This window comes from Mastigoproctus giganteus, chromosome 1 (assembly GCF_048544385.1).
Source record: "Mastigoproctus giganteus isolate SK-2022 chromosome 1, ASM4854438v1, whole genome shotgun sequence".
Taxonomy (NCBI): Eukaryota; Metazoa; Arthropoda; class Arachnida; order Uropygi; family Thelyphonidae; genus Mastigoproctus; species Mastigoproctus giganteus.
In genome coordinates this window covers 98,406,291-98,422,509 of record NC_143575.1, presented here as the reverse complement: position 1 = coordinate 98,422,509, position 16,219 = coordinate 98,406,291, and the positions used below count along the sequence as shown (strand labels likewise).

Below are 16,219 nucleotides of genomic sequence, written 5' to 3'. Positions count from 1 at the left end.
AATCACCAAGTTGTGATCTGAAGTGCCTAAAGGACCTCTCACTTCGACCGTGTACTTAGAAGGGTGTTTGTGAGAAAAAGATCAAGCGTATTGGCTGTATGATTAGGATCCGGTATTCTTGTAGGTAAATGAACAATCTGTGCTAGGTCATTAGTAATTGCAAAAGCCTCAGCATCTCGACCTGCTGGGTCGGTGTGACTAGAAAACGGAAGCCAGCTGGAGTTGTGAACATTAAAATCACCAAGGAAAATTACCTCACTGTTAGCAAAGTTGGACTGGATTGCAAAGAGAGGAAGTCAAAGAGCTCCAAGTGATTAGTGGAGTTGGGAGAACGGTAGAGACAACAGATGAATTTGACACAATGAGGTAGAGAGATTTTAAGCCAGAGAAGATCAAAGCAAGGAGATTCCAAATTGCCAAGTCTCTGACAGGGAATATCAGAACAGACATATGCACAAGTACCACATTTAAGGCGAAAGGAATCATACAGTCAGACCACACCTTGAATACTGTGCACAGGTCTGGAGGCCTCATTTTAGGAAGAATGTAGAGCTGCTGGAGTGAGTGCAGAGAAGGGCAACAAGATTAGTGAATGGAACAAAGGGTTGCTCTTACAAAGAAAGGCTTAGATTCTGCAAATTACAGCTTATGGAGACTAGGCTCCTGCAGGTTGATCTGATTGAGGTGTATAAAGCCTTGAATGGTTTGAGCATGCTCAATGCTGATGGGATTCATCCCCCTGCTCAGAATAATCGCCGGAGAGTGCATAAATTCAAATTGAGGAAAAACAGTTGTAGGATAGATGTGTGGAAATTTTCCTTTATCCAGCATGTGGTTGATTGCTGGAACAAACTTCCATTTGTCGTTGTAGAAGTTGATAGCTTAAATAGATTCAAGGCAGAACAAGACAAACATTTGGAGCAAGTAGATGGGTGAAATTAGATTTGTTTTTCTTTTTTTCTTTTTTTTTCTTTTGGCTGATGCTATATAAGCTTTCTTTCTTGCATCAGGTGCCTTTACTAATTCTAATGTAGCTGGAGAGGCCTTCATCCTGCAGCAGATTGAAATTGGATGATGATATAACAAAATGCAGTTGTATAAAACCAGGAGTGCACATAGGCAAGCAAACTGTGGTCCATGGGAGACTGTACTGCTCCAATATGTACAGTAGCCTTTCATGTGCACATTATCAAAAGCTTTTGTGAAATCCAAGTACAGTTGAGCGTCGATAATCCAAACTAACTGGGACCTGGGTTAGTTTGGATTTCCGATTTCTTTGGATTTTTGAACTTACCAAAAATACAGTTCTACAGACAAAAAAAAAAAAAAAAAAGTTTAGTAAGTTTATAAATAAAAACACTAAATTGTTTTGTTTTTTTTTGTTTGTTTGGTTTATAGGGGCATTAGCAACTAAGGCCATATTGCTCCGTGAATATGCAGTGGTCATTCCCTGACCTTTCCACATCCTCCGTATTTGGTGGTGACAGGCTCGAACCCACCCCAATCTAATCAAGAAGCGTGTGCTACGCGCTGCTGCTCCTTCCCACCTGGCTACGGAGGCGCCTCACTCAATTGTACTTGGGTATTTTTATTCATAGGTAAAAAAACAAATGGGACTTTCAGCCACAATAACACATATGTACAGGCCTTAAATGAATCAGAGCTGTAATACTCAATATGTTCTACGTTGATAATAATATTAGTAAATTAATAAGAGGAGTTTACCTCAATATAGTACGTGGAACACTTCCGTATGATACCCTCCAGAAATTAAAACGGAAAAAACGAAAAAATCGACAACTTACCGGTCCATTAAAGTAAAATATAAATAATTAATATTTTCGTTATTCTTTTAATTGCGTTAATTTGAATTTTAATTGTTTTGAATTGATTTTGAATTGTGTTAAATTGATTATTTAATTATTTATATTTTACTTTAAATAATGGACCGGTAAGTTGTCGATTTTTTCGTTTTTTCCGTTTTAATTTCTGGAGGGTATCATACGGAAGTGTTCCACGTACTATATTGAGGTAAACTCCTCTTATTAATTTACTAATAGGCCTTAAATGAAAATAATTACTTATTTTTTGCTGCCATTTTTGAACTTTATTTCTTTGTTGCCAGATCTCTCTTTCTCTCTCTCTTCACAGCAAGAGTAGTTAAGCTTTCAGTATTCAGCTTGTTGCTCGTACCTAGCCCTCATGGGTAGCATCACCATAGAATCACGTCCTCCCCACCCCCTGGGAGGATGTTGATTCTACGACGACATTGATTCAGGTCTTAAAAGACCTGAGTTTGAGCCCCATCAATGATGGGGAGGAATTTTTATGGGCCTTTTGAAGTGAAACTGGTGTGCTCCATGCAGTCTTCAGATGGGAGTAACTTGCATTCGTAGATTAACAAAAAATGCAATGAAAATGCGACCAATGCCACAAGTAAATGCATTATGAGCATTCTGAACAGCCAACTATCGTACTAGCCTAAATGTCCCAGTTCTCATACGATCACCAAAGTGAAGCAGCATCAGGTGCAGTTAGTAATTGGGAGGGTGAACACCTAGGAATACCTGGTGTAATTGACTTTTTGCCTTCGTTTCATTTTTCTTTTGTTAACCTGTGGAAAATATTCTTCCGATTCTATGCTTTATATCTTTACTTTTATAGGCTGTAGATAATATTCCTCCTACTTTCATTTATTAGAATCATCGTTAATAGAATTAAAATTCAATTCGTAAACATAATCACAATGACCAGCACTTACTACATATCGTATAGTGAATGGTATTTTATCATGGAGTGTCCATCGTAAAGTGATTTAATCACACAGTGAACCAATCGTAAAGTGGGGATCCACAGTAGTGAGAGTTGTAAGGCATACAGAGCAGGTACACATGCAATGCAGGCACCTCCGTAGCCAGGTGGGCAGGAGCAGCAGTGTGTAGCACACACTTCTTGATTAGACCAGGGTTCGAGCCCGTGACCACCAAATACGGGGGATGCAGAAAGGTCAGGGAATGACCACCGCATATCCCCGGAGCAATAAGGCCTTAGTTGCTAATGCTCCTAAAAACCAAAATAACAACAACATGCAATGCATCTGTGGATTGACAAAAATTGCCAACAAAATGGTTCATCTCCCCACCCCACCACTGTACCAGGAAAGAGCAACACATAACATAATCAGTACCCCTACTCATTGCGTCATGCTATTTCTTTCGTCATTCTTCACCGTATTTAATAAAAAATTTCAATGGAAAAAAACTTATTTATAATTCAACATGCCGAAGACTAATAGTGAGCATTGCAAGGCGTATAAATGTGACCACCGAAACCACCTCCAATGAATACAAAGAAGAGATCTAAGCTATTTTGACAGTGGAAGAAATTACAGCACGCAATGGAGTCGAACAAAGAAGCCAGAGAAAGTCAATCGACATCTTCAGAGCCTTAAATCTCCCCAGAAATGTTAGACGTGAATTTGGAAGGAGCATGGAAGTGAATACTGCAAATGAAAATGAAGAGTTCTCAAAGCCCAGTCGTAAACAAAAAGCAAAGAAGTACTCCATCAAATCGTTCAACACGTGATACACAGCCAGAGCAGCAACAGGATTTTAGGAAACACCAAAGCATCCACATGCAGTTTCAATGGAGATTCCTGGATTATCATTTTGGTTCAGCCTGTTCCGTGTGTAACCGGCTTTGGTTCAAGAACAATGTGAAGATTACAGCAGCTCGAGACCATGCTTTTCTTCAAACAGCATTTCCAAATGAGGGTGCAAATCAAATGTTAGCCTGTAACAGCTGTCATGGCTCTCTCAAGAACATGATTCCAGCTCTATAAAAGTCAAATGGTTTTAAATATCATCCAATGCAACAGCACTTGCCAAAACTAGATTTGGTAACAGAACGTCTCATTATCTCCAAGGCTCCTTCATACAGATTCGTCACCTGCGGCATTCATATTGTAAATACAGGATCCTTGGTCAAATGATAAATGTTTGCATAAAGAAGGTTCAGTCAACTTCTGCTATGCGTGCTCAACACATGCCCAATTTTTTTTTCACAAAGTGACTGAATTAGTCGGTCTCAGGCGAGGGTAGCATCATTTTTCTCCCAGCAAACAGAAAATCAACCACAGAACACTCAATTTACAGACAGTATACATGGAGCAATATGGCCTCAGTTGTTGACGCTCCCAGAATCCAACTACAACAACATCTTCAAACGATGAGTCATTAGCTGTTCTCATAGTTTTTCTTTCTTTTTTTTTTTTTTGCACCATCATCTGAATCAAGTTTTGATGGAAACTTGGAAAATCTTTTCCTTATTTTTAATTTCTGTTATGGTTGACTTTCCAATCTCATAAAATCTTGCTAACAAAGACCCACTTTCTCCCTTTGAAAGTCTATTTAAATTCTCAATCTTCGATTTAATTGTTAAAAGAAGACCATAACTTCAGTACGGTAAAATAAAACTCTGTAAATGTTCAGAATCTCTACATTCCTATATCTAAACTTTGTAAACATTTTACTCCATATCTTACTTGCACATATCATATTAGTTGCAATTTCTGCATGCCATATTCTTTGCTATTGATTGACACTTATCTTTTTTTCTGTTTTAGATTTTACAACCTCCTGCCAAAAAAAAGTCAGTCAACAGAAATATCAGATAACAAAGTGTTAAGTTTAGTTAGTACCGTACGTATATTAAGCTATGTACGTAAGCAAAAATTTATTTTCATTTTGTTAACCTGTAGATAATATTCTTCCAATTTTCACATATAATTTAATTTTATTAATTGGTTAGGTAAAATAAAAGTATTAGAAAATGAAATGCATAAGGCATAATTTCTAATGGGTTTTGGTAATTAATTATTAAGAAATTATACCTTGTGCATTTCATCTTCTAATACATTATTATTTATACACCATTTGACATCTCTCATATTGTGGAAATAACTTCGCAACTGTGATGGCATATTGCATTACCAGGGTACCTGCCCACTCACTGATGATGAAGCCAAATAGCTTTGAAACGATCGTCTGGGTGGTGGTATCCACTGAAATTAAATAACAGTAGTCTTCTCTACTAGAGAAGCGTTATTTATCTGAAGTAGTGCAATACCAGCTATCTCGTTGTGAAGGCACCCACAATATGAGAATCAATTAAAACAATGCTTTTTACGCTACATACGTAGTTCAAATTTATGGGTAAACTATGGTGTATATGGTAAAATAAAAGTATAAATTTGGGCTTTATATTTTCATTCTTATAGTCTGTGTGGATAATATACCTCCAAATTTCACTTATTACAATTGCAGTTTAACAGAATCAAAATTCAATTCGCAAACATGGTCACAATAACTGGCACTTGCTGCAATTTTATGACACCAGCACAAAAAAAAAAAATAAATAAATAAGAAATGCTGGCTCATTCGGATTACTGACGTTTCGAATTATTGACGTTCTACTGCATATGATATCAAAATTATTTTTTGCATCCAGTTGCTTTGTAACCACATCATAATATCCAATCAAATTAGTTAGCAAGCCTTCCCTTAACAAACCTATGCTGTGTCTGAATTATTACTGCAGTCTTGTCTAGATGATCCTACAATGCTTCTTTATCCAGTGACTCCATTATTTTCCCCAGAACAGAAGTTAAACTAACAGGTTTGTAATTACCCGTGTCACCCTTTGATCCTCCTTTTGAATTGGGGATATATTTGCACATCTCCAGTCCGTGGGGACCTCCCCTGTGTCCAAGGATGCTCTCATAATTATGGCTAAGGGTTTGTTTACCTCCTTTGCCATCTCCTTTAATATAACTGGATAGATCCATCCACCTCGGGTGCCTTTCTTCTTATTATTATCATTAGCCATATCGTGCAAGGAAGCCTGAGACTTTTGCTGCACTAGCCAAAAAAAATTTGTTACCCTGTGTGTGTGTGTGTGTGTGAGAGAGAGAGAGAGAGAGAGAGAGAGAGAGAGAGAACAAGCATCAATAGTAGAAGGGAATCACCAAGGAAGTGAAGAATGATGATCGGGACCCTGAGTGTACCAAGCACATACTCACCAGATGTGAGCCCCTGGGGTCCCGAGCTGGATCATTCTTCTCTTCCTTGCGTTCTCTGTTAAGAGAACCCTCAAGTGTGAATGTAGATGCAAAATATTCATTCAGTTTGTCTGCTACCTGAGGATCATGAACAGTCAAACCATTGATATCAAGTGGATAAACCTGATTCGTCCCTTCCTTCTAGAGTTTATATAAATAAAGAAGTCTTTGCTGTTTTTCTTTGCATCCTTCACCAAATATTTCTCATAATCTGCCTTCACTTGCATAACCTCCTTTGTGACTCAATTACAAAGTAACTTATATCTACTGTATGCTTCGGTGTCACCTGATATTTTATATGCATCCCATGCATTTTTCTTCTATGCCTCAAGTCTTGTTAGTTCATCCAACATCTATTTAGACCTAAACCTTGAACAGTATTTCTTAGTTGGTATGAAAAGCCTAGTAACTTCCAAGATTAATTCCTTGAATGCTTCCCCTTTAGAATTTGTTGTTGGTAACAACATCAGTTGGTCCCACTGTATATAATTTAAAAACTGTCTGAGACCACTGTAGCCACCTTTACGAAAGCAAAAACCCTTCCCTTTACCCCTGATGGTAGCGACATCTTAAATTAATAAATCCCACATCAATACACTGTGATCATTTCAAGCAAGTTATTGCATGTTATTGGAGGATCTTCATCAACATGCTGCTGACCCATACTTTGTTTCTTCCATTATTACTAGTGACAATCGAAGATCATATGGATTTGAAACTAAGGTCTGATTTCCTCAATAGAAAACACAATCTTGTTGAAAGACCAAAAATTCAAGACAATCAAATGAAAAAATTATGCTGCACATAAATTGTGACTCAGAGTGCTCATTATGATAGCCAGCTGCAAATGCCTTAAAATATTTCTTGGACAACTGTGTAATGCTGATCTGGTAAATTGGTTGGGAAAGTGGTGCTTATATCATGGTGATACCCTTGTACCCTGAGTGCTATCCATTCAAGAATTTCTTGCAGTCATTGCACTCCCCCATCTGATATCCCCTGAATTCAGCTTAGCTCCGTTTTTTTTTTTTAATTCCTATACTTTTGAAGTTTCCCTCTGAAAGGTCGCATATTCACAATGACTGAGGAAGTTATTCAGAAAGCAATGCAGAAACTATTAGCAATACAAAAATCTGCAAAAGTATTGGAATCAGTGCATGGTGTCAAGTAGATGACTTCGTAGATCCATCCAAACAGCTCTTGGGTTTTGTTGTTTCCTAAATACTAGCTGCCCTCGAATTTTTTTATCACATTTAATATTTGTTTCTCATTCTAACCCCACTGAAAAATAAACAATTGTTGTTGCGAAAAACACGTTCATGTTTCGTTTACAAAAAAAGTTTTAATAATTACTACAATCGTTATTAAAAACTTAAGGTTACCAGATTGGAAAAGTTAAAATTACACGAAATGATTCACGAATGGCAGTTTGGCAATAAAACAGCTGTAACTAATATAAATATTGTTTGTATATGTTGGCACGGCCGTAATCGAGTTTTGCATACAGGTAAGTTAGGTCGTATTCCAATCCACACAATATCAAGATATGTAATGCTCTTGTTTCTACCTAGTAAACTTTTCGAACTCTGAGAGAGCAGTATCAGCAAAATATTATGGAGTAACGTTGAATTTACTATAACATCGGAGTCCTTGCAACCTAAATGCAATTCCAATGTCAACAGCAGAGCACAACTCTGTGATGTCAACTGAATTGATGCGCCACGGCTCCAATTAAAAAAATATATAAAAAAAAAGTGACTTCAACAACACATTTTATATGAAATGGAAATATGTCCAATTACCTCAAAAATTGGACCTTTGGTCACCGAAAAGCAAAGAATAAAAAATACACCGAATATACTTCGACTCGCAGTGTACACTTCTGGCTTTAATTTGATTTCAAGATCATCCAACATATGAATTTTTATTGCATTAGTAATACACCTTCAACATATAAGCCAATGAGATAAACCAACTTCCAATGGCAAAATACTCACCGTGAATGACGAAACAAAATGGACTGTTATCTGTTATGAATACGCAATAAGTACTGCATGTGTTGATCAAACGTTTTAGTTGAACAGAAAATATCCAAAAAAAAAATGCTGCTCACACTTTCATAGGAACTACGATTATCCCAAATGAATATTTCTACAAGCCCAAATCAACACATTACTACTCTCTCGGTTGCCAACCCGTCTGAAAGGAAATTGCTTCGTTGTCAATCGAAATACGGAAATGGATTTAATGGATCACGGAAAATATATAAAAAAAGGGAGACTTGTCTATGTGTATTCATCATTCCTCGAGAATCCTTATGCTTGGGCATAAGGAATTACTTAATAATAAAGAAAACACAACTCTACGCAGCATGAAATTAAATTACACGTGTATGAATGAACGGTTGCTTATACGTATTAAAAAGGAAATTTTATAAAAGTTATAATATACAGTGGAGTACAAATGTCATTATACAACCCAATTTTTTTTAGTAATTCTATATTTTCACATGGAATTTGACACCAAAGATCTTTATATAATACAATATAAATCGAAATAAGATATCAAACTACAATTTCAAACATCAAGCAACTATAAAAGTGCTCTATAAATGAATTCCACTCATTTCTAAACTGGAATGAGTGGTACAATCGCATTTGATTTTCTCTTTTTGAACATTTCAAGGTGTGGCTGATTAAGAATAGTGCCTAGCCGATAAAAGGATACTGTCATATTACGGCTACCCAAGAATTAACATTTGTCTATCTGTATTATTATGTACATAAACTACGTATGATCTCTGGTTGATTTCCCTGTTTTGCTGCCCTCGTGGGTAACACAGTTGATAGAACCGCCGGTCTTCTCACACCGGCTGGAAAAGACCTGAGTTCAAATCCCATCGATGACGGGAGGAATTTTTATAGGCTTCTTCACAACGTGGCGGAGTTAGTCGGTCTCAGGCGAGGGTAGCATGGTCCCCTCCACGTAATTCGCGTTTTTCGTCCAGAAAAACAGAAAATCGATCTTAGAACACACGTAATTTATAGAGAATATACACGAAGCAATATGGCCTTAGTGGCTGATGCGCCCTAAAACCCAACTACAACAATTACTACGCTGCTTGACAAAATTAACAGAACAAAATGTTTTTTCATTAATATTTTATTGTGAGCAGTGTCACCGAAGGAAAATATTTGATATTATTCATACCTATAAAAACACGGGTTACGAGACTTACGACCACATCACTTCGTTCCTGTTTTTTGACTTGCTCGATGGGACAGCCATATCTTCAATACTCAGGATAGCAAGCTATCGTCCTTTAGGTGATTCTTTCAGAATGCGGGCCGTTGGATAACTTGAAGGTGGATAGTTTCATGCAGAGGCGGCACGTTAGCTTAACTGTCACGGTTTGTTGTCTCGGTAACATAGAAGTTTTAGGAGACGGAAAATGATTACTAGAATCATTTTCCGTCACAGAATCATTACTATAAGAACTAGCCAAGGACGCCCGAGGGCTACGTGAACCAAAACGTTCCGCTATATAGTTTTAACAGTTGGAGTTTCTGGGGACACATGTGAAACATTTCCAACCGAACTGTGTTACATAGGCTCAATTCAAGTGAACTCTAGAAAGGAAGCCGGTGGTTTGCATCTCATTAATCCCAAAGCTAGTCGTAACTGGTGCCATGAACATCTGACAAGGAGCCTTGAAAAATGGAGTACAGTTCTGTTCTCTGATGAGTCCCGCTTTAGACTACAAACAGATTCTAGACGTTCTTTCGTCTGGAGACAATAAGGAATGTGGTGCCATTCCAACAACATCAGAGAAAGGACCACTTACGGTGGAGGCAGAATCTTATATGGACTTGGCACACCCAAGGTCCTGAGCTGGATATTATCATTTTTCTCTCCCTTGGTGATTTCCTTCTACTTCTGACTTTTGTTCTCTCTCTCTCTCTCTCACAGGGTAACTCAGAAATTTATTTATTTTTTATTTTTTGGCCAGTGCAGCAAAAACCTTAGGCTTCCTTGCGCCATATAGCTAATAATAATAATAATGGTGAATGGCCGGACCCATCTTCATGTTTTCGATAGGGATACCGAACTGCGCAGAGGTAAAAAAAATAAAACTATTATATTAAGGGCACCGGTAATTTCTTACATATATCCAATATGTACTGTGTCTGTAAATTTCGTGCGTTCTCTGGTCAATTTGCCTATTTTTCCGAACGAAAAAACTCGTCGTTTCTAGGGCACAAAAATCTTGCTAGCTATGCCTGAGACCAACTGAGCCACGTAGTGAAAAAAAAAAGCCCATTAAAGTTCCTCGCATCATCGATGAGATTCGAACCCGGGCCTTTTCCACCCGGTGTGGGGAGAATGGTGATGATACCACTGTGCTCCCGCGCAGACACTGCACAAAAAAAAAAAAACTATTATTTTTAGGCCACCCGAATAATTAAATTCATCTGCTGTACTCCGTGCTGTGTGTCTTATTGTCTGTTAATTGCGTGTGTTCTACGGTCGATTTCTGTTTAGCTGAATGAAAAACCTCAGTTTCTGGAGGACAAATCTTGCTATCTACGACTGAGACCGACTAATTCAAGCATGGAGTGAAAAAGGCCCATTAAAGTTCCTCGCGTCATCCACGGGATTCGAAGCCGGACCTTTTCCAAACAGTGTGGAGAGGACGGTGACGATACCACTGTGCTTCATTGTCGATGATGCGAGGAGATATTACGGGCTTTTTCACTCCGTAGCTGAGTTAGTCGATCTCAGGCGTAGAGAGCAAAGTTTGTTTCCCAGAAATGGGGGTTTTTCGCCCAGCAAAAGAGGCAAATCGACAAGAGAACACATGCAATTTACAGACACAATACACATGGGTATACGTAATAACCTACTGGGTTACCCTAATACAATGGTTTGGTTTAGTTTAGTTTGATTTCTTTGGCAGAATGATCCACAGACTTAAATCAGATCGAACATGTGAGGAACGCCCTGGGGTGTCGCATTGCACACCCACAGCTAACTCCTCAGTCATGAGTAGAGGTCTGCACTGGTGGAAGAATTGGATTTCTTGCCAAAGAATCCCTGTCAGGCCTGTTTACCATTGCAGCATACACCGTACCGATGTTGTGTGACCATATTTTCGAGCATCTTGTATCGACATCTAGAATGTGACCTTTTTCGCAATTCTTATATATCCTATAAATGTCCCTTTACCTGTTCGAAGTTTCTCGTTGTCGCCTCATTTCATCGTTATTATATGGTACACCACCATACCAAATTTTGTATTGCTTTCGCAAAGCTGCATGAGTTACACGTGTGTGTAACTCATGCAGCTTTGCGAAATGCAGCTTGACTCTGTTAAATGAGTCAAGCAGTGTACTACAATAGCCTATTTTGCTGAATAAAAAAACTCCAGTTTCGAGGACTAGGGGGCTGGGCGAAACAGTGTGAAAAGAGCCCATAAAAGTTGCTGGCATCTTTGACGAAATTCGAACATAGGCCTTTTCCAACCGTTGGTGATGTAATTACGGTGCTCTCGGTGCAAAAAATGGTGATGTAATTACGGTGCTCTCTGCACAGACTCCATTAAAAGGGTAAAAAATTAAAAAAAATAAAACTGTTTTGGTAGGGCTATCCCAGAACTGACTTAGATGTCCATAAATGGCGTGTGTTTTCTTGTTAATCTGCCTGGTTTGCTAGATGAAACACGGCAGTTTCCGGGGAGCGACTTTGCTATTTATGCCTAAGACTTGTTAAATCAGTCATGGAGTGAAAAAAGCACATTAAAGTTCATAACTTTCTTGATGGGATTCAAACTACGACCATTTCGTGCAGGTGTCTGGATGATGGTGATCATAACAACTGTGCTACCCACGCACACCCATTAAAAGGATCGTCCCAATCAGAGACGGACAGAGCATTAAATTTCTAAAGAATGGCAATAACAGAAGTGAGACGAAAGAAAGTCCAAGGTTAACTAACACATACAATAATTTAGAATCACCACCCTCTATCTCTTATAAAGACAGCGATATTCCACTAGGACTGCCTCGTTTCAGTTTGAAGGCCACAGGAACAAGGAAAGTTACAAGAAAGGGAACTCTATGCAAGGTACAATGGCTTGTTCCCAACACTTCTCCTACCACAGGTGAATCCATTTCACTTGGTGCACTCAACATCCATTTTAAATAATAAAAAAAAAAGGTCAGTGTTCTCTTCAGAAGAGTCTTGAGCCTCCTCATCAACGTGTCCTAATCTGTAGAAAATGCGGAATATTGACTACTGTTATAATTGTAGTACTTCGGTAAAGAATCGTGATAGGTAGTGGAATCAATCTTCACATCATCAAATAAAACACTACAATACCAAAGGTACAGAGCCATCATTCATTAGATTTTTGTAAGGCTTTCCAAACATGCCATAGATCGTGAATTTTTTTTTACAATCATTTTTAATCAGTTCCTTTAAACTGTGCAGCTGGAATCTCTCCACGTTAACCAACTGGACATATCCAGTTGGCTGCAGGGATTCCAATTAGGAAATATCGACTTCGTCCTACAGATCAGGTGTCTGCGCGGTTAGCATAGTGGTATCATTACCGTCCTCCCCACACCGGGTGGAAAAGGCCCAGGTCCGAATCCCATCGATGACGCAAAGAACTTTAATGGGCTTTTTTCACTCCGTGGCTGAGATAGTCGGTCTCAAGCGTAGATAGATAAATAAATCCGTTCCCGACGGAAACGGATTTATTTATCCAGCAAAAACGCAAATCGTCCAGAGAACACACGCAATTTACAGATACGATACATACACCGTGCTGCCACTTTAATAGACACACTTCTGATGTTCTCACAATGTTGCAAGTCACATGACCACAGTTGTGGATATAAATGCAGCAGAACCACCTTTCTAGTATCAATTAAGCATACAAATCATAGCAAGAATGGGGAAAAGCAGTGATCTAACGAACTTCGAACGTGGCATGGTAGTAGGTGCAAGACGTGCTGGACAAAACGGCAGTTCTGAAGTTTTCACACTGTTCAAGGGTGTATCGAGATTGGTGCAACGAACACAAAACATCCTCTCAACGGCATTCCTATAGAAGAAAATCGCTTATTGATGAGGTCAGAGGATGGCTAGAATTGTACAAGCAAACAGACGGCCCACAATGTTGCACATCACTCAGAATACAACCTTGGTGCACAAAACAAAATATCCCAACAGACCACTAGTCGCACTTTGTCGCGAATGGGCTGCAACAGCCGACGGCCCCATCGCGTACCTTTGTTAACAATGAAAAACAACAGAGCACGCCTCCTCTGAGCACAGCAACACCAGTAATTTACTACCGAGGATTGGAAAAGTTCCCTGGTCTGAGTCGAAGTTCCTGGTGCATGTTGATTGAAGACTCAGAATTTGGCAAAAACAACATGAATCCATGGACCCGTCATGTCTGACGATTACTGTGCAAAGTCGTGGGGAATGTTTTCTTGGCACGTCTGAATGCAACATCGTACCTAAACATCGTTACTGACCAAGTGCATTCGTTCATGTTGACAGTTTATCCTATCATATGGTTATTTCCAGCAAGATAATGCGCGGGTGCACAAAGCTCGAATCACTGTGGAATGGTTCCAGAAACGTGAATGTATTTTCTTTGCTACAATGCCCAGCTCAGTCCGCGGATCTCAATCCTATTGAACATGCTTGAGACGAGCTGGAAAGGGCTGTTCATTGCAGGCCCACACCTCCATCGAATCCCCAGGAACTGCATGACACTCCTGTCTGCATGGTACTCCATTCCTGCACGTTTTCAGCATCTTGTTCAATGCATGCCTAGACGAATTTAGGCTGTTTTGAAGGCTAAACATGCTACTAGGTAGGTGTACCTAATAAAGTGGCAACACAGTGTATATGCGTATATAAAAGAAATTCTGAGACTAATAAAATAATTAGAAATTTTGAAATTTGAAGCTCCTCATGTGCTAAGATGTATCTATACAGAAAATGGGATTTATTTCCAAATCAATTTATGAGAGAGACAGAATCTGTATTGTAACATTGGATTGTGATTGGTTACAAGGTTAAATAGTGTTGCACTTTACCTTCACAGCCAAAAATAATACTTCCTATTAAATGTCTGAATCATGCAAGATTGCTCCTGTGTGTTGAACGGCCATGATCTCATGATTATGTTATGAAAACCTGTAGTATATTTCTTTTCAATATTCATTGAGAGATACTTTTCCACAAAACAGGTGAACGTAAAATTACATTTAATACATATTTTTCTTGACATCCCATATTTTGCAGTTGTCAATTAACTTTTTGTTGTGATTGTAATTAAGCTCTCTAAAATATTTTCATGTAATTGTAATGTTTTGAAGATCATCAGGGAAGAATCGCAATACGGATTTCAAAATAAAACCAATAAACATGCAAAGAAGCAATTGCATATCCTTGCTTCTTTGCATTTTTGAATTATTTTGTTTTAGATATTCTTCAAAAAAATTACAAGTATACTTTTGAACTCTATCATACCCAAATTGGATGGCTGTGCACTTTCAAATTCAATAAAAACTGTTAATAAAATACTTTCCTTAGGAAAAGTAGTGGATAAATGTGCCCAATAACAACTTGGGCCACTCCCAAAAACCTATGAGAAATAACATAAATATATCCGTTCAGCTAATTCAGAGGATTCTAAAACTCGGAAATTGATGAGAGCTAAACGCACATATTGCCAGAGCGCGTAGTTTGTCGTCAAATTGCGTGGAAAATAGACGACAGAACATATACAATTACACACAAAATACATACGGCTCAATATATCAAAATTGCTGGTGGGTGCATGGAAAACACCCTAGCATGACATAGAAGCACCCACAAGAGGAGTGCAACAGATTCATTTTCACAGAATAAAGTTTTACAATAGGTGATTCTAGTATTTAACTATTACCTATATTTGCTGATGCGAGTGATAGATGGGTCGCAAAACGGCGAACCTGCGGGGTCAATGACTATTAAAGAGATGCGAGCAGAGGTGTAATTATAGCGTCGGAACTGTTGGTATATGGAGAAGTCTGTGCAGTAGCACAGTTGTATCGGCACCATCATCCCGACACCGGGTGGAAAAGGCAAGGGTTCAAATTCCGTCGATGATGGAAGGAACTTTAATGGGCTTATTTCACTCCGTGGCTGAGTTAGCCTAACTAAAATTAAGAGCATGTGCATGTATACTGGCATGTACACTAATGCTAGGAGCATTTTAAATAAATCTGATGTACTGCAGGAATAGCCGACACATCACACACATAAGTGATGCTGAATTTGAATATGGAGATTACAATGTATACAGGAAGGACAGGCACGACAACAGAGAATGCAGCAATTATGCTTAGTTAAGAATATTAAATATAAGCTAATACATCCTGTTGACATGGGTGACAAGTGCAATATTGAATCACTTTGGTGTGACATAAGCAATTGAGAGTAGGAATGTGTTATAGATCTAATGACTATGATGAGTATACCAGAGATATAAGGGAAATAGTGTGTGCAGTAAATCAGAATGTCTCATAATGACAACAGAGAATGAAGCGGTTATGCTTAGTTAAGAATATTAAATATAAGCCAGTACATCCTGTTGACATTTTTGTGAAATTTTGTGAGATTCATTTTTGTGAAAAATAGGGAAGAACCAAGTTTTAGGATTGAAGTGCAGATAATCTTTTGAACTATAGACAACACATCCCAATTCTTCTCACTGGAAAATTATCTGGAGATCAGCATTTAATGAACTAGTGCACATTTCAGCAGTTATTGCTTCTGTAAAGAATATGGTTTCTCAACCTGGAAGGTAGAAAGTAATATCCTATCATCAGCAAAACTATGGATAGGATTTCCAGTTGTTGGAAGATCATTAATATTCAGCAGGAAGAGTGGGTGAAAGACCTGCAGTGCAGTCAAGATAACACACAACCCAATTGCAAAAAAAAAAAAAAAAAAGGGGGGGGGCAGGGTAGATAAAATGGAAGCAGGTCAGTCATGATGGCATAGGCAATGCATGCCTATGAGCAGCATAGACAC

At 38.4% G+C, this 16,219-nt stretch overlaps 1 protein-coding gene across 2 annotated transcripts in view; it reads right to left on the bottom strand.

Annotated features, from left to right (window-relative positions):
• Positions 1 to 8,423, bottom strand: part of LOC150091033 (cobalamin trafficking protein CblD) — a 170,308-nt gene extending 161,885 nt beyond the window's left edge. Inside the window, exon 1 of one of the 2 annotated variants that reach the window (XM_090373983.1) lies at positions 8,116 to 8,423. Coding sequence is in view for 1 of the 2 variants with exons in the window: in XM_090373974.1 (XP_090230100.1) it covers positions 7,921 to 8,034 (114 nt within the window). In the remaining variant the exon portion in view is untranslated. Of the gene's footprint in view, positions 1 to 7,920; positions 8,054 to 8,115 lie in introns of those variants that run through there. The other variant, XM_090373974.1, reaches the window with a different exon arrangement.
• Between the last annotated feature and the right edge of the window lie 7,796 nt (positions 8,424 to 16,219).